This window comes from Lissotriton vulgaris, chromosome 3_2, assembly GCF_964263255.1.
Source record: "Lissotriton vulgaris chromosome 3_2, aLisVul1.2, whole genome shotgun sequence".
NCBI lineage: Eukaryota > Metazoa > Chordata > Amphibia > Caudata > Salamandridae > Lissotriton > Lissotriton vulgaris.
This window is the reverse complement of record NC_141690.1, coordinates 90507232-90526864: the sequence shown is the minus strand read 5'-3', so window position 1 is coordinate 90526864 and position 19633 is coordinate 90507232. Positions and strand designations below refer to the sequence as shown.

General features: G+C 47.3%; 1 protein-coding gene across 3 annotated transcripts in view; it reads left to right on the top strand.

Annotated features, from left to right (window-relative positions):
- PACRGL (parkin coregulated like) overlaps positions 1 to 19633 on the top strand; it is a 239588-nt gene that overhangs the window by 210610 nt on the left and 9345 nt on the right. For all 3 annotated transcript variants that reach the window (XM_086964036.1, XM_086964035.1, XM_086964037.1), the window contains exon 7: positions 5482 to 5562. In XM_086964036.1, coding sequence (XP_086820162.1) covers positions 5482 to 5562 — 81 coding nt within the window. The remainder of the gene's footprint in view (positions 1 to 5481; positions 5563 to 19633) is intronic.

Here is a 19633-nt window from a genome sequence, read left to right as displayed (position 1 = left end):
AGCTCGTCATCAGCGTGGAAGGGGTTAAGCATCTAAACATCCACCCTTTCACTCCACTTATTCATCCAAATATCCATCCAGCCTTTCACTCATTCATCCATGCATCTATCCATTCACCCTTTCACTCATTAATTTATTCATCTATCATCCACTCTTGCACGTATTGATCCATGCATTTATACATCCACCATTTCACTTATTCATACATGCATCTATCCATTCACCCTTTCACTATTCATCCATGCATCTATTCATCCACCATTTCACTCACTCTCCCACCCACCCTGTCTGTGGACTTGCAGACTGAAGAGGCCCATCAAAAACTCTACAGCTGCTGTAGTTGCTAAAGCGGAGTGTTCACAAAGCCCCTGGTGCAGGCACGAAGTGAGATGAGAGGCCTAGTGCAAGGACAGAATTGGGGGTGGCCTTAGTTAGGCCCGCATGAAAGCCCATGGGGAAACTAATGAGCTTTAATGTAAGCCCTCGATGATGTAAGATATGCGAGGCCAAGGGGGCAGGTCAGGGATGTCAGAGAGGGCGGCGGAGGGTGGGGATGGGGTTAGCAGGTTCAGGCACCGGGTGAAGCGCAAAGTGCAAAGGAGGGAGTGCATGAGAAGGGAAATCAAAGTGAGATGAAGATGAGCAGGCATATTGGAGCCCTATGAGGCCCAGGAGTGGAGGAGAGAATACAAGGCAGGGGTCATACAGTTCAAGTCAGAGCAAGGGGCCAAGAGCAGAAAAATCCGCCTCTTACATGCCATTGCTGCCAGAGTACTGGACCTGCAGAAGCTCGATGTGTGTCTCATGCTTGAAGAAAATAAAGAAAACAGGGGAGGGCCTGGAAGCCACACATGCTTATCGAGCTAGCTCCAACTTTGAGCTCTGCTTTATCATTTTGTTTTTCTGCTCTGGGGAAATTAAAGTGCAGGCCCCAGCTTTTGCATTGACCCTTTCACTACCAATAAACTGCTCAGAGCAACTTATTTACTGACTGTGACCTACAGGGTTGAACAGCTGTGTATCATATTACCATAAAACTGTCTACTTGTCCTTTGGACAAAATGCAGATTAAAACCTCTTGCACTCCTAAGAAATCTAGATGTCTCGGGCGTCGGGAGATAGGAATTCCCCACCCCTGAATTGGTATTTTCGATGTACTTAAAAAGTCGGTAATTTTTACAGAATCAGTAAAATTCAGAAAAAAAATACAGAATCCTTAATTACCGAATCGGTAAATACTGAATCGGTAATTCAAAATTCATGCAATTGAGGAATCGGCCAATCCTGTGCATCCTGTTTACTCCCAACACGGAAGTGGCCACACCCAAGCAGCTACACTGAACCAAAAGCTGTTGGAGAGGCAGGCAACAGAGAAAGACAAACAGGAGCAACTTTACTACCTAACATCAAACACCAGAATGGACAGCCAGGACAGGGAAACTGATGGTGCAGAAAGGAAAAGAAAACTTACATTTAGTGAGAGGGAGCAAAAAAAAAGAAAAATATGGATTGGAATCCAGGACCTCATTAATTCCATAGGTGTGACCCACCGTGACGTGGACGACCTAAAAAAGAGGTGGTATGACCTCAGGAGTATGGCGAAAAAGAGTATGTCTGCAAGGAAAAAGCAAGCAAACCTGACAGGAGTTGGAAAAAATAGAGCACCTGTACCGACTGCCCTGGAACTGCTTGTGGAGTCCACCATTGAGCCTGAGTGTGTCAGCGGCATTGGGGATGCAGACAGCTCAGCCAGAGCTGCAACCAAACCAGGTAAGATGCATGCACACCAAGCTGCGCCCCCACTCCCTAACCCCATTTCCCAATGAGGCAGTGTGAATCCCACTCCAGTACAGGTTTTACTAAACACCAGCAATGCATTAAGGGAGATGTAGTCAGTGTAACACCTATCATAACAGTCAGCCCACTGAACTCCAAGGCATGTGACGCACATCAGCGATAAGCAAGCAGAGGACAGTCAGATTTATTAGCAGACATGAAATTTATTTGTATGCAAATGCTGCCAGACAAGTGAACTAATATTCAATCTGTCTCCACAGGTGAGACATCGCGCAGGGCTGCTCCGGGCAAGGCAGGAAAGGCACCCCGGAGATATACCACCACCACCGGCAACAACACCGGCATCACCAGCAGCGTCACCAACACTATCATCTCCAAGACCCAGGAGGCATGCAGTTGCCAGCCTCCAACAGATGGAGTTGTCCGACTAGGACTGCAGGGGGGAATAACAGCCAACGGTGCCAGACGATGGCAATAATGCCGGTACACAGTCCCCCACAGAGCAACCACACACAGGTGCTAGACACCGTTGGGCTAGGGCACACAGTCCACCTTCGCAGTGCGAGGTTCAGAGTGTCTATGCGGGTCTGGAGGTGAACATGTTGAAGGTGCAGCGCCTGCAAGGAAAGGCAATCCGATAAGTTCAGCAGCAGATGGGGCACATGACGGCACACTTGCAATGCATAGAGAAGGGCATCTGCACAATGAACACAACACTGGCTGAAGGAATGAGGGACATGGCTGAGGGCATGAGGGACATGTCCAGTGAGGCTGCTGTGCAGCAAGATGGACGATGACAGAATGGCAAGGCGCAGGGAGAGGCATAAAATGGAGAACTACACCAAGGCGGTGAACCGCCTCTCCACTGCCACTTCTGTGCTCTGCAGGCGCTCGGTGGCCATGCAGGAGGAGATGGCACACTGCAGCCGGGATGTGGCAAGTGGGCTGGTGACAGTGACCACTGCACTTGAAGTGCTACAAAATAATCAGACTGTCAATACTGGTGAAGGTGATGTGGCGGACAGTGAGGAGACAAATAGCCACATCAGTGAAACGCCCCCTGTTAGAGTCCAGGAGGTACAGCGGACGGCAAAGTGGTGGCACAGGACAGATTGCCAATGAGGACAGTGTACACAAAGGAAGCAGCAATGTTGTGCGGGGCGCATGAGGTAATGCCAGGCACACTTGTTTTTGATACATGCGTGAATTAACCCATGACCTCTTTGTAGGCTGTTTGGAATTGGGACTGCTATGTTAAGCCCTTCATGATGTGACGTAGTGACCAGCTATTAAACTACGTCACTCCTACACAACTACTGGCTGTGTCTTCTTACTTACCTAGAAATAGTTCTGTGTAATCTCAGCCCGTCTTTGTCTCCCATCTGGTGCTGCTCCTGCTGTGCTCGGCTCTGGCTATGGACAGTCATCGTCCTCAGAGTCAGTCAAATCGACTGTTGTCCCTTTCTTAGTTGCCAGGTTATGCAGCATAGCACATGTAGTGATGATCTTGCAGCAGATGATGGGTCGGTGCTGACGGGCGCCTCCACTTTTGTGGAGGCAGCGGAACCTGCTCTTCAACAGTCCAAACGTCCGCTCCACCACGTTGCATGTTGATTTGTGCGCAGCATTATATAGTCTCTCACTTGGGGTTGATGGGTTCTGGTAAGGAGTGAGGATGAATTCCTGCACGGCATATACGCTATCATGAAAGAATGAAAGTGCCATTAATAATAAACACCAACACATTCATCGGCAGTATACATCAGGGTGTGTCACAGTGTGTCACAGTGATTTACCTAGCAGGTATCCTTCTCCAAATTCTCCCCCAGCCAGACGTGTGTATATCCCACTGTTGCGGAATATGTAGGAGTCATGGGTGCTCCCAGGAAATGTTGCCACGATGTCGGTGATGATGTTGGCTGCATCGCAGATGACCTGCACGTTGATGGAGTGGGTGGATTTTCTGTTACGGTAGATGTACTCGTTGGCTACAGGTGGGCAGATAGGGATGTGTGTCCCATCAATGCACCCTATAACATGCAGGAACTGTGCCTTTTGGTTTAAGTCTGTTTTTGTTTTATGCAGTTCGGCCTGTGTGGTGGGGAAGCATATGTAGTGATGCATCCTTTGCATCATGGCATCCTGGAAATTGTTAAGGAACCGAGACAATCAGCTCTGCGACACACCACCTGCCGCAGCTATCACTCCCTGGTAACTTCCTGATGCTAATAGGTGGAGGATACTGAGCACCTGGACATGTGGTAGTATAGCGTGCGCCCTTGGTGTAGGATATTCCAGGAGTGGGTGCAGGTCCCGTATCGGGTCCGGGATAGTTTTGGGGTGTAGCCTGTACCTTTCATGAATTTCTGCCTCAGTCAGTTGAAATAGTGTGAAGCGCTATCTGTATATGCGCTCCTCCCTTCTCCAGATCCTCATTCCTGCTGCCTGTAGTCGTAGCCGCCTTGCAATAACATAGAGGGCCACCATTGTGTTGAGACTGTTGCATTTTGGGGCTGTTTAAATGCTGTGCACATGATTACCACCTGCTTTGAGCCAGTGGTAATTACAGACTCTTAAATACCGAATTTCATGAAATTTGAGATTACCGATTTTTGGTACATCTCTTTTACAGATTTTTATTTACCGAATCGATATTTGGGGTTTTCGGTATCTCCGATTCGGTAATAAGGAATCTGTAACTGGTGTTTCTTACCGATTCCTTATTACCGAATCCATTCAGTATTACGAAAATTGCAATTGGCTAAATACCGATCGGTAACGGTGAAATTTACTGATTTTCACCGTTACCGACCGGTATTTAGCCACCTACATCGGGCCCTAAATTAAGTATATTAGTTTTAGTTTCTGTGTCTGTTTTCTTGTTATCTCTTGGACGAGCGGTCACTTCTCGCTTCCACACAGCTTTGCTTAATTGTATGCTGTGTAACTGTCCAGTCTTTTCTTTGGGGATAGGTTGGGAGGGGAGGGAGGATTAAGGGATGGGTGGGTATGTTTGTAATTCAAGTGGGAGAAATGCGGGCTTTAGTGTTTGATGGCAGGATTAGTGTTTTTTAGAAATCTAAGCTTGGTATGCTTAATAGTGGGTATATTTAACTTATTTTTTATAATTATGAATACCAAGGTTTTGTAAATATCTTTTTGTATGTATTCATAATAAAAAAAAAGGGGGAATATATCGCTGAAACGAACATAAAGTAGTTTTGAAAATAAAGATCACTGTGACCCCCTCCAATATACTTTTGTGTTCTGTGAAACACTGGGTTTGTCGCGTCCCGGTTTTGTTTTACGGAAATATTTTTATCTACTCCGTTTGTTTCATCCGCAATGTATCGCTGTTGTTGCTCTATATATCCTCATCCTTTGCTGTCACTTCCTTAAACCTTGCCACTTCCTTTAACCCTGCTAACATTTATAACACTCTTCTTCCAGGTTAGCTGGTTAGCGATGTAACCAAAACTGATTGCCATTAAACTTGAAAAGGAATTGTTGTTCAGTGTTGTGATTCAACATGGCTATTTCAAATCATACATTGTAAACGAGTTCTTAGCTGTACATGCTAATGCTGGAGCTAAACTGATATAGTGCTCATAAATATGTGTAAATGTGTACGTGCTGTAAGGAATTTAGCTTCAATGTGATCTAATGATTATCTTTTTTTTGTAGCTTTCAAAGAGATTGATGGACAAAAAATGCAAGGACCAGGTAACCACTGCTTTACAAAAACTTGAACAGCAGGGAGGCAAGGTGAGTTTCAACATTTGTCAGTCTTCAAATATTAAAAAAGTGATCTTAAACTCAAAGATTGTGAAATAACTTAGTCTAAAAGGCAATACTAAGAATTGTTCCACAACATCAGCTAAATTACACACAAGTGCCCGCAGTCTTATCGAGGTATGCTACTCCTAATCAAGGCACCTTTTAGAGTGCCTTTCTTAGCTAAGAGGTGATCAGTGGCCATATATGTGTCTCTGTGATACAACACCACATATCCATAATGAGATTAAAGTGAAAATATTTGTATAAAATAATATAATGTCAAACATAACAGTCCCGTACACTGCTCTGGTTTACAACCAGGATACACCCCGGGTGTCTCTCATATGCTATCCATGCCAGCTGATAAATGCTTGTTCGAGACATGAGGGCTGCTGAATTCATATCTGTGCATAGATCGCCGCCTAGTGTTGGGTCCGGATGATTGCACATTGTTGTCCTGGAAGAGTCTTCGAAGTATCACGAGATAGGTGGCTCCTCCCCTGGACTACAGTGCGCATGGGCATCCTCTCCATCCCCAGATTGTTTTTTTCCGCCATTGGGTTCGGATGGCTAATCTCGAATCCAGTTCAAAAACTTGTACTCTTTCTATTCCTAAGGCCAAAAGGCCTTCACAGCGTCGGTATTGTATCGTTCGGTGCCTGTCCCTTTCGAGTTCTTCAATCGACGTCGAAAGAAGTGATTTCTGTCGACAACACAGGCCCAGACTACATCGACGATGGAACGGACCCCGTTTAAGCGGTGCCCCGTTTGTAATTCAAAATATTCGAACTTAGATGTGCACCCAGTGTGCAATACATGTTTGTCCCCCGACCACAACGAGTCAAAATGTTTCGCCTGCTCGAGGTTCCGCTCAAAGAAAACTATTAAACTACGACGCGCGGCGAGGCAGTCGGCCCAACAGTCGGCACCAGCACCTGCGAACATCTTCGATGCCGGAGACGAGGAACTCTTCCAAGATGAGGAAGAGGAAGAAGAGGGCGTTCCCGAAGAAATGTCAGAACTGGCGTCGGAGCAGGACTCCAATTTCGAGGTGGACGAGCAAGCCGAGGAATACGTCCACGACCAAGACGTCTTCGAGGTAGGGGACGACGATGAGGCCCTTGGGGCAGTTGATGACGACTCCGGTGGAGAACCGAGTCCGCCCGCAGTTACGGGGCCTATCATTAACATTCCGCCCCCTCCGGCTCCGGTCGAGGCATCGCCGAAAGGCCTTAGCCAAGATCCTTCCTCACGGTCTACAGCCCCGCGCCAAAGCCAGGCTAAGACCTTTTCAAAGGAGCCATCGGTCGATTCTGCAAAATCGAAACCGAAACTACTAAAGATGGTGGTCGGTTCGACGTCGACGCACGCTTCCACTAAGGCTGTTGACGATCCTTCGGCGTCCAAGATGCCCGTCGACTCCAAGACTGGGACTTCGAAGCAGGCCTCGACCAGCAAGCACGTCGCCTCGAAGGGCTCGGCGTCGGCGCTGACGTCGATGACCAAACATGGCGAGAAGGGCAAAAGCCTTCAGTTGGGTAAAAGTCTCGAGCCACACCTCTCAGGACTCAAGGCTGGGCTTGGAAAACGGGTTGAACCCACGACCAAGGACGCCCCGAAAGTGTCGTCGACGCCCAAGGATGGAGGCGCACCGCGCCGGGAGCTCGATTCGACACGGTCAAGCGAGCGGCCTACACAGGCGTCTAAGAAACCCGAAGCAGCCGCTTCAAGTTCGAAACCTGCGGGCTCAGCTCCAATAAAGTTTGGGCTTCTGCCCACGGCCCGCCCAAAGCATCTCGAACGCCGTGACACCGCCGAGGCTTCCAAGATGGCGAAGGTGTCCTCCAAGTCCACACGCGAACAGGTCGTCTATCACGAGCCTTCTTACGACAACCAGGCAAAACTGTTTATTGACTCGGAGTCGGGCAGGCTTACCGTCCACAAGCGGAAGATCGCGCCTGAACATCCTTTGGAAGGTTACAGGATTCCCCTCAAAAAGAAGATGGTCTCTTCTACCTCTCCGGTTCTTTTTCAACCACTTCAGGACTATTCGCAACAAATAGCTCATTCTCCAGCACAGAGTGAGGAGGACTTGAATGTGGACTATGGCCAAATGGCCTACTCTTACAACACAGACACTGATCAGGATGTCTCGCATCAATGGTTAGGGGCAGGAGATCAAGGCGATGACCCTGATGACCCCCATACCACTCCGCACTCTCAGTCCTACAATGTTAAACCATCTCCAACTGAGGACACCGCTGCATTTAATGCATTGATAGAGCGGGCAGCCCTTAACCATGACGTCGAAATGCATGCCGAGCCAGTGGATGAAGATTTCTTATTTGACACCTTCTCCACATCTGAACGCTCCACTAAGACTCTACCCATGCTTAAAGGGGTCCTCAAGCATGCAACAGACATTTTCAAGGAGCCAACCAAAGCCAGGGTTATCAACCCCCGGATCGACAAGAAATACAGGCCTGCCCCAGTGGACCCCACCTATATCGAAGGCCAGCTCCCCTTGGACTCCCTCGTGGTGGCTAATGCGCGCAAAAGGGCTAACTCTCAATCCACTGGTGACGCTTCCCCTCCGGACAAAGAGTCAAAGATCTTTGAAGCGTCTGGAAAGCGTGTGGCAGCGCAAGCCGCTAACATTTTGGAGAATAGCCAATACACAGGCCCTGTTGGCTAGATACGACAGGGCGCACTACGACACCCTAGAACAGTTACTGCAGCACATGCCTGATATGTACAGAGAAGCTGCAGAAATGGTTATACAAGAGGGGAAACTGATCTCCAATGCGTCAATCAAATGCGCACTGGGCGCAGCAGACACAGCAGCAAGGGCAAAAAATACTAGTGTAATGCTGCGACGCCATGCATGGCTGCGCATCTCCGGGTTTAAATCCGAAATCCAAACTACTCTTCTCAATCAGCCGGTTAACCCGGACTTCCTGTTTGGACCGGAAGTTGACACAACACTTGAGAAAATGAAAAAGGACACTGAGACGGCAAAATCCATGGGGGCTCTGCAGTCCCAGCAGTTTCAGGGCAGTTCCTTTCGTCGCTCCGGTAACAGGAGAGCAACAAGAGGACAGGCTCTACAGCATTCCCAGTACCCCAAGGGCAACACGCAATCTACCTACACGAAAAAAACACCAGGGGTGGATACCGTGGGAACAGCGCCAAAGGGAGAGGCCGCGGCAATAACAACGCCAGGTCCTCCGCTCCCAACAAACAGTGACTTCTTGTCACTGCCCCCCGGCCATCTAAAACCTGTCGGGGGGAGACTCCAGCAGTTCCTGCCAATCTGGGAAGACATTTCAACAGACAGGTGGGTGAGACAATTTATCCGGTACGGCTATTGTCTAGAACTGTCCTCCACACCCCCCCCCCCCAACATACCCCCTAGAAACCGTCTTATGTCCGCAGAGCACACGCACTTATTGCAGCAAGAAGTACTCTCCATGCTGCAAAAAGGAGCCATAGAACTCGTGCCTGTAGTAGAGCGGGGTACAGGGGTGTACTCTCTGTACTTCTTGATTCCAAAAAAGGACGGGTCCCTGCGGCCCATTCTAGACCTCAGACCCCTCAACCAATACATCCTTTCGGAGCACTTTCACATGCTAACCTTACAACAGGTCCTGCCGCTGCTCCGTCAGGGCGACTTCCTAGCCACCCTGGACCTCAAGGATGCATATTTCCACATTCCCATTCACCCAAGTCACAAAAAATATCTCAGGTTCACGATCAACAATCAGCATTACCAGTTCAAGGTTCTGCCGTTCCGGGTCACTACTGCTCCCAGGGTCTTCACCAAGTGCTTAGCGACTGTGGCAGCGCACCTTCGCAGGCAAGGTGTTCACGTGTATCCCTACCTGGACGACTGGCTCGTTCAGGCCAAATCAGCCAAGCAGTGCGGCCGCGATGTGTCGCGGACCATTCACCTCCTTCACAGTCTGGGGTTCTCACTCAACTACGCAAAGTCTCAACTGTAGCCAACCCATGTGCAATAGTACCTAGGGGCGACACTAAACACCCAGTCGGCCACAGCGCAGCCGAACCCGGCCAGGGTCAACAGCATGCAGCTGCTCATTCGGAGGTTCCAACCTCAGCGATCCCTCCCAGCGCAGGTGTTCATGCAACTGATCGGTATGATGGCATCCTGCATATTCATAGTCCCGCACGCGAGGCTGCACATGCGTCCCCTTCAAGAATGCTTAGCCCGACAGTGGAACCAGGCTCATGGCCATCTAAAAGACCTAGTGTTGGTGACCAGTCGTGCTTACAACTCTCTGCATTGGTGGAATCCACAAAACCTTTGCAGGGGACGACCGTTCCAAGAGCCTGTCCCACAAATAGTGCTAACGACGGACGCATCTCTCCAGGGTTGGGGAGCGCATGTCCTACACTACACGGTGCAGGGACTATGGACAACACAACAGCAGAAGATGCATATCAATGTGTTGGAGCTGATGGCGATCTTCATGGCACTGAAGGCATTCAAGTTGCACCTGTGCAACAAGGTCGTGTTAGTCCGGACGGACAACATGACCGCCATGTATTACATCCAGAATCAGGGAGGCACGCACTCCCCGCGGCTGTCTCACCTAGCCCAGAGCATGTGGAAGTGGGCCATTCAGAGTAATATCTTCCTCATGGCGGAGCATCTTCCGGGTGTCGACAACCAAATGGCGGACCTGTTTAGCAGGCACAGTCATCAGATGCACGAGTGGGAGATCCACCCGTCAGTACTCCATCCATACTTCCAACGGTGGGGTCATCCAGACATCGACCTCTTCGCCACAAGCGAGAACGCAAAATGCCCAAACTTCGCCGCCAGGTTCCCACACCCGCAGTCTCGGGGCAATGCGATATGGATGAACTGGTCAGGCAGATTTGCGTACGCTTTTCCGCCAGCCCCCCTCATACCTCTGGTGGCGCGCAAACTGCGACAGCACTCCATGACACTCATCCTGGTTGCTCCAACGTGGGCATGGCAAGCTTGGTACACCACGTTCCTGGAACTTTCAGTGGTGCCTCACCAGCGCTGCGCCTCACTCCCAGCCTTTTCACTCAGCCATGGCGACATTCAGCACCCAGATCCCCAACAGTTGAACCTTGCGATTTGGCTCCTGAGGTCATAGAGTTTGGATTCCTGAGTGCATGAACATCATCAAGGAGGCAAGACGACCGACTACCAGGGCCTGCTATGCAGCCAAATGGAAGCGGTTTGTTATTTACTGCTCCAACAATAACATTAATCCGTTGGACGCATCTACGCAAAACATCATATGTTACTTGTTGCATCTGTACCAATGCAACCTGGCATACAGTTCAATCAGGATCCATTTGGCGGCCATAGCCGCTTACCTTCAAAACAGGCAGCACCTTTCCGTTTTCAGGGTGCCTGCCATTAAAGCCTTTTTGGAAGGACTTAAGAGAGTAATCCCTCCCAGACACCCCCCTTCACCAGTCTGGAACCTAAATATTGTTCTCACCAGACTCATGGGGCCACCCTTTGAGCCACTCCATTCCTGTGAAATACAGTTCCTTACCTGGAAGGTGGCGTTCCTAATAGCTATTACATCACTGCGGAGGGTCAGTGAGCTGCAAGCCCTCACAATTCAGGAACCCTACCAGCAAATTCATGCAAATAGGGTGGTGCTTCGCACCAACCCTAAATTCATGCCAAAGGTGGTTTCGCAGTTCCACCTTAACCAAAACATAGAACTGCCAGTTTTCTTTCCTAACCCTGACTCAGTGGCAGACAGAGCACTGCACACCTTAGATGTCAAAAGGGCTCTCCTGTATTACATCGACAGGACAAAAAACTTTCGAAAGACTAAACAGCTGTTCGTTGCCTTCTCTCCACAACATAAAGGCAACCCCATCTCCAAGTCAGATATAGCTAGGTGGATTGTTAAATGTATCCAGATCTGTTATCAAAAGGCTAAGCGCACGTTAACAGTTCCCCCTAGAGCGCATTCCACACACAGGTTAGGGGCTTCCATGGCTTTCCTGGGTAACATTCCTCTAGAGGATATATGTAGAGCAGCCACATGGACCACCATACATACATTTACCAAACACTACTGCGTAGATGTACACTCCAAACCGCAAGCTGCTGTAGGACAGGCTGTTCTCAGAACTCTCTTTCAGACTGCTGCAGCTGGCACGGGCACCCGCCGGTAAGGAGGTAACTGCTATTTATTCTATGCACAGATATGAATTCAGCAGCCCTCATACCTCGAACGGAATATGCTACTTACCAGTATGCATCTGTTCTTGGCATGAAGGGCTGCTGACCTTCATATCGCCCGCCCTCCTCCCCGGTGCCTGTCGCAGCTGTAGCTCTCAGAATCCTTTTCAGGCATGGTCATCACTTTCAGTATTACACTCCATCTCTGCCACAATGGCGAAAAACAATCTGGGGATGGAGAGGATGCCCATGCGCACTGTAGTCCAGGGGAGGAGCCACGTATCTTGTGATACTTCGAAGACTCTTCCAGGACAACAATGTGCAATCATCCGGACCCAACACTAGGCGGCGATCTATGAACAGATATGAATGTCAGTAGCCCTTCATGCCAAGAACAGATGCATACTGGTAAGTAGCATATTCCTTTTTTCTTTTCCTTATTAGTATTTTCCCCTTAAATTCCATTTCAGTGCAGAGTTTTACTAAAAATGTCTTCTAGTTTGCCGCACCGGGATTTCATAGTTCCTTGGTATGGGCAGTGTAGTATGAAAGCAAAATAAAAAAAATGAAGAAGCTTACCTGCCAGCTAGGTACTGGCCTATATCTGAGGAAGTACGGTAGATGGCTAATTGCAGGTCAGTTCTCTGTGTCCAAATGACAAAGAACTAGCCATGCCAGAAGAACCCAGTCCTATTAAAAAGACACTGTCCCGTAAAGGCCTAAGATCTCATGGAGTCTAGTACTTTTTTCTGAGGACAACTTTTAGCAAAATGATCATATTTGAGATGTGTGATAGTTGCTAGACTCACAGAGCAGTGTCGGCTGGTGACATTTGAAAGTGGTGAGCCGTAAACGTTGGCCATGATTTTTATATAGCGAGCAATGTGGAAAAGTTCAATGGATAAACCTGGGATCCAGGAGGAGTCCCTCTCCTGAGAAAGACATTAAAAAAAGATTGGCAAATGGTGCATTTTAAAGCAAATGAATGTAGCGATAAAGCAAGGCTTATTAGGCAGTGGAAAAGTATAGTCTTGAAATATTAAACACATTAAAAACTGCCAGATATCATCTTTCATGAATTTGTTCAACTGTTACTGTAATGTGTAAATTGTTCTGCATGACAACTTTAGCCCCTTAAAATGTATGCTTGCATGACTACCTTTGAAAGATGGCTAATATGTAAAAAAGATGATCGTAAGCTCATATCTGAATTATATACTATGATCACTACACGCCCTAAAAAACATCGCTCAAAGGCGCAAGTTAGATGGGAGACTGAGTTGGGGAGACCCCCTTACATCGAAGGAGTGGTAACACATTTTTTATCGTACACACCACACTGCTTCCAATACAGCAGGTGCGGAATTAGCCTATAAAGTGGTCTATTACTGGTATTACACTCCAGTGCGCATTAAATCTTAGGATAAGTCCAAATCGGACCTCTCCTTGCGGAGTGTGGTGGCTCTGGTACCCTAGTACACTTGCTGTGTCACTGTCCGAAGTTGGTGCGTTATTGGCCAGCGATTCTTGATGACATTCATGCAACATTTCAGATTACATTGCCACGAGCGCCTGAACATACCCTTCTGGGACTACCGCACCCTGGGTCCTTTCCACTGAAGTACTTGAGGGGTAAGCAGATAGCCCTGGCACTGTTGGCTGCAAGGCAAGTGCTCTTAAGGCAATGGGGATCTCAGTCAGTCCCGGACCCGCAAGATTGGATACAAAAGCTTTGGCATCTATTGGCAATGGAACGTCTTTCTCTTACTGTAGATGGTCAAGGCAAGGAATATGCGAAATTATGTGCCCCCTTTTTACAAATCCTTTCGAAAGACCTGAGGGAAGTAACATGTCCAAAATACCTACAGATTTTACGGCTTATACCCTTGGACCCACCTGGTACAGAGGTTGCCTGACGTGACAAGTAACATCCAGTAGTTCATAGTGGGGTTGGTAGTGGGGAGGTCCTGAAATGATGCGGAGTGGGGGATCGAGGAGGGGGGGGGGTTGTTTTCTGTTGTTTCTTGTGTATTTAAAAGTGGTCTCTTGGTTGCGGTGCCTTGAACTGCCATTGAGATTTGCATTATCGCGAGGTCGTCCCCCGGGATGTAGACCTTATGCGCTGTGTATTGCTCTCTAGTTCTCGCTCTGCCGGCGCCTGGATTTAGGCAGCTGAACTGTGTATTATGCACTTATCACCGCACAATAAAAATGATTAATTCTAAAATGTATGCTTGCCCAGGGTCTTGCACTGCATGAAGCAATAACTTTGGAAAAATATGCTCTAACCAGTCTTCGATAAGCACCCACAGTCATATAGAAATATGTGCAGACAGGTTTTTACGTGAGATTAAAAAAAGTGGACGCTCTCCATAAAGGAACATGCCAAATATTTTTTTTGATTCCCATAGTGTGCCATCAGACTGGTATTTTGGTTTCTCTCTGAGATGTAATTTTATCTAGATAAATGGCACAGCCACTGACATATGCCTAAAGCCTGTCAGTATAATTGGCTTTGTCACTGGGTGTTAGCTGTTTAAGATAAATGAGTAACAACAATGATTTCTTACAAATAATTAACATTGGAAATGTTTAAATTCTGAAATAGAGAGTCTGTGAATTAAATAGCATTGAGGCCTGTGGAAGGAGTTTTGGCCTTCAATTATTTGTGCTTTGTTAGATATGTTTCCTCTTTTTCTCTGCATATCCTGTCCATCTGCACATCTTCAACCCCCTCTCTTTCCTCTTCAGCATCCTCTTTTCATTGTTCCCCGAATGCCCTTCCTTGCATCTGTCACTTCACCACCCCCAACATGCACTGCACTCCCTCAAATTTAAAGACTAATTTCTCTTACTTTTGTCTTGCAAATATTTTAACATCTGTGTACCCCTTTGCGCACATATCTACAGAATTGCAGTTGCAAATGGAATACACAAGCATTGTTCTGTGTGCTCAGCAGAGAGGCCAACCCACTTAAAAGGGACTCTTGTTTGGCTTTAGCCTGAACGCCTGAGCGCTCAATCAAAGCCCCCTCAAACACCCGGCATGGCTCAAGCTTCAAAGTATGCATAGAAAAAATACAGATAACATTATAACATAGCTAACTCGTGGGGAATGCAAGATTAAGTAAAGCAAGTAAAATAAGAGAGGAACTAAATAGCTGAAAATGCATTCCCTTGACGTTTTTAACATTCATTATTTGCAAGTCAATCCATGTTTTTAGCATCAGTGTTAACTTAAAGGCATGTACACAGGGCCATTTGTAATGCCATACATTGCAGAACTGGCCGCTGTAAGCACATGTTACACAATAATCACATATCTCTCGCTTTGGGATTGACTCGGATATTTGGATTCATTTTACAAGGGAACAAGAACAAACCCTTCTCCTAATTTGGATCCATTTCACAAGGGAGCAAATACCGCAACTCCACTTCTAAAGGAGCGAGCAATGTGCAGCAAGGGCCAGGGGTGTCACAGTGGGGAGGTTAGAGTGATGAGGGGTCTTGGCACAATATACAGAGCACATCATTAGCTTGCAAACACTTACCATTACAGAGAACAAGGCACCGTATCAGAAGTGGTTGGATCCACTCTCGCGTATGAGGAAAGAGTGGGATTTATGTCTTTGAATGATGGACATCTGAAATCATGCAGGGATGAAGTCTCCTACGCCTGAAACCCTGAGATTATGATGTCACTGGCCTAAAGTCTGCATACAGCCAGAGACCCCAATGGCAATGAAGGGCTTTAAAACGGAAAGCCCTGCATTGTGCATCACGTCTGTCATCCGACTCCTGCTTCAGAGCGAGGCGGGGCAGGCAACCTGAAACTGACAACCTAGACTTAAATACATCAATTTATTGAGAGATATGATTGTATCTCTAAATAAATCGATCTATTTTATATTTTTTTTATGTAAATGTGTTGGAATTTTCAGAGGGGCGCTGCCCCACAGCCCTAATGGAGAAACGGCCTCTGTCACAGAGAGACATGGGGATTCTATTTCATGTTTGGAGTCTGAACCCCACTTCCAGACCCATCTTCTTATTTTCTGGGATCTGTACCTTCAGTTCTGTAATTGTGTGTAGCTTTTGTGACTTTTCTATAAATTGGTAATCTTCAGAGACAATTAAGGGCCAGAAGAAACTTGCCTTTTTGAAATAGCAAACGGGCTGATTCAGAGTATCTATTTGCGACCTCAGAAATGCATTTTTATATGTACAAACAGCAATTTGAGATACAGTAACTTGTTACTATATTGCAGTTTGTGTTTGCGACTCAAATCCAATTCGATATTTGGAAGGCTGCCCTTCCAAAAACTGAATCGGTTTGGTATATATTCATGTTTTGCAACCTAATCCTGGTTGCAAAATATTAATAATTTACCGACTGCAAACATATAGGCCCTCATTATGATTGCGGATTGGGGACCGGCCAACCTCAGGTCGGCGGTTCCGACTGCATTATTTGGATTCGTCCGCACATGGTGTGGTCGGAAACTCTCATTTCTCAATGGGAGATTGTGCACCGGGCAGAAACCGCCAGCAGCACAATCTCCTATTGAGAAATAGGAGTTTGTGAAAACATCCCTGCACCATGTGGAGGTGCCTGCCACACAGTGTAGGGATGTTCAGGGGAGCCCAGATGCGGAGGGGCAGGAGAAATGGGGCCGCCAATGCCGCTTTTCGACAGCCTTTTCATGTTTAAAAGCCCGACATAGAAAGGCTTACGGAAGCCAACCTCATAATCCCGACGGTGGAAACGCCGTCCTTAAGGAATTATGAGGCCTTTCTGACCGACCAACGGATTTTGTCAGTCAGTCCCTCCGATTGCTGCCCCCGACTACACGCATCGTAATGCGCTGGTCGCACTGCAGCAGTAGATGCGGTTCGGACCGCAAACGACGAGCGGTCTGTTTCGGTCCAAACCGCATGTGATCTATTCCATAGTTTGCAAATGAGAAGAGATCCTCTTTGTGAATGAAAAAAAATAATTATTTTAAGAGGGGGCAGTGGTCTACGGGACCACTGCCTCTTAAACTAAAAAAGGAAAGAAACGTTTCTTTTTAAACAGGGTTTCATGGAAACAGACTGCATAAAAAAACGAGTCTGCCTTATTAAAAAGCAATAACAGACCTGGTGACCTTTGATGGCTGCGATTCCTTGTGGGCCGCAAATTGCAACCTACCTCCACTAACATTCATGAGTTAAGTCGATTTACAACACATTTGGAAACCCTAAATTACATTTAACAATTTAATATATTAGGAATTGCGATTTCCAAATATCGATTTGATAAGATTTGCAATTTGGAAATCACAGTTCCTAATGTTGGTACATCTGGTCTTAAGTTCTTAACTTGATTGGACGCAAGGAAACCATTGAGACAGACATGCAGCACCACCAAATGTCCAGCTACCTACAGTAAAGGAGTGGTGCTAATACCCTCGATGCATATTTAATTGTTTATTACTGCCATGCCCATGCAGCACATTAAGTGCTAAGCATAGAAAGGTAAACACAACATAAGAAAAATCCCGAACCAATTTAGAAAAGTAGAGTACATTTTAATAAATAAAACGAGACCAGAGTGACAAAAATCAAATCAGTGGAACCAGAGATGTGCAATTTCAAAGTTTTCGGTTGGTAGATATAGCACCTAAAACATAAAGCATCACTCGCGGTCATCTGGTTGTGATATACTGGGGGAAACTCAAAAGCTCAGGTTGACCACAATGGAGCATGGGTTGGATACAGGGATCAGGTTAATCCTTCTAACAAAGTTAGCTTCTCAAAGTCTAGCACGATGAGTTTCGTCCATTAAGAGCAGGGAAAAGTCATGGATAGTTGTTGCTCTAACGTGAAATGCAGATCCTACTTTGCCAGTCGTAACTGGTGGTCGTAGTATCGCGAAGAGTTAGGTACAGTAGACCTTCACATTGACTGTCGCCGCGGGCAGCAGGTTCTCAGCACTAATGGATCTGTTGGTCACAAAGTGCCCAAAACTTCAGGATTCCCCCTTTCTTCACAGGACGAACTCAGCCGATGCCAGCCAAGGGTTAAGGGCAGGGGGAGGCACCTATTGGGGATCTGAAATCACTCCAGCAGAGGCCAGCAGGGCTCAGGCTGGTCCAGTTGCAGGTTTAGGCAGATCCAGTGCTGCTGGTCAGATTGGGCAGTTACAGAGAGGCCTTGGGAGATTGTTGTGTCCCTGTAGCTCCGACAAAAGTCAGCCAACTGGCCCTTGGAGTCACTAAGGTCAGCCTTGTATAAAGGAACCATGTCCTATCTTCCTCCTCAGAGAGCAAGGCAATTCAAGCAGCAGGGCAGTTCTCCAGGGGAATGGTAGTTATTCTTCTGTAATGTCCACAAATACAGATGAGGGGCTATGGATGCCCAATATTTACATCTGGTGCCATCCGTTGTGTGGGTGTGGGTGAGGGGGAACACCCTGTTCTACTCCCATATCTGGTTCTTGAAAGTTCATCCCTTCCCCTGTCAAGGCTCCAAGCAGTCTGAGGTGACAAAAGGCTGGTGTCTGTGTCCTTTGTGTGTGCTGAAGCAAGCCCTTTGAGTTTAAGTGGGGCAGGCACCTCTGCTCCCAGCCATCCCGGCAAGATGGGCCATCCTTTCTTGCCAGACCTCAGTGCCGCTGTCACCCTTTGTGTCAGTCTGGCAGGAATACACAAACGCAAACAGCAAAGCCATTCGGTCATGTCATCCAGGATACTATGAGAAGGCACAAATGGTTAAGAAAAGAAAATGCCTACTTTCTAAAAGTGGCATTTTCAGAATTGTGGCTTAAAATCTGACTTCACCATTAAAGAGGATTTTAAATTAAAATGTATTTGAGTCCAAACAGCATATGTTCATCTGCTCCCAATCCAAAGTTGCAAACAAAACAGGTGATGGACCGAATGTGGATCAATGTCACACATTCAACCCAGTCAAAAGATCTGGGCCCAAATCCATCGTTTTTTTGCACTCCACACCACCCTGGGTTAGACAATGGCGATATGTCCTGCTTTATAAATACCATGTGTAAGAAAGTGGCTCTATATGTACTGGACCAAAGTAAGGTACAGTGTGTATAGAGTCCCCAGAGGTTTGGCAGAGGCTAAAGTTAGATATAACCTTACTCTCTCAGGGGTGGGGTAATTATATCGCCCGACGCCCGAACCATGTTGTTTTTATCATCGGGCAAGAAGATTTAATGTCTATTTTGTCCCACGGACAAGTAAACATTAAGTCACGGGAAAAAAACAGGCTGTGAGCACTCTGGGGCTCACAGCCAATCATAAAAGCTTGCCGCGAGCCTTTGGAGGTCTCTGATTGGCTAGCAGCCCATGACTTCCCTGGCCTCTAGCCAATGATTGGCTGGGGAGTGAAACGTCACTCAGTCTCAGCAAGCCTTGGAACTTCGGGACCGCCGCAAGCAAGGCAATGATAGATTCAGGTAAAATAAGCACTATAGTGCCGCCATAGCAGTGCTAGAGTGTTTTTTTGCTGAGCTTGCGTGCAGATTGCTCTAAAATATTGAAATATAACTTGTCCGCATGCTGACGGACCGTTTCTAATGCAGCGTCAGTGTGGCTGCAGAAAGCGCGGGCTTCATCTCTGCTAATTGCTAACTGCGCACGTTTCCATTGGTGTGCAGAGTGGTTTAAAACTCCCTTTCACACCAGACGTGTGACATAGATTGAGCAATTTCCCCCCCAAAAGGGCGATATCTTTTCTTTTAAGCTGTAGCGGCGCCTCAGGTGAACAGTTCCCTTCAAAGTTCATTGTGGGCGGCATAGGCACGGCACATATCTTGCACCACATCAGTGCCAGGACTTCAGACTAATCTGA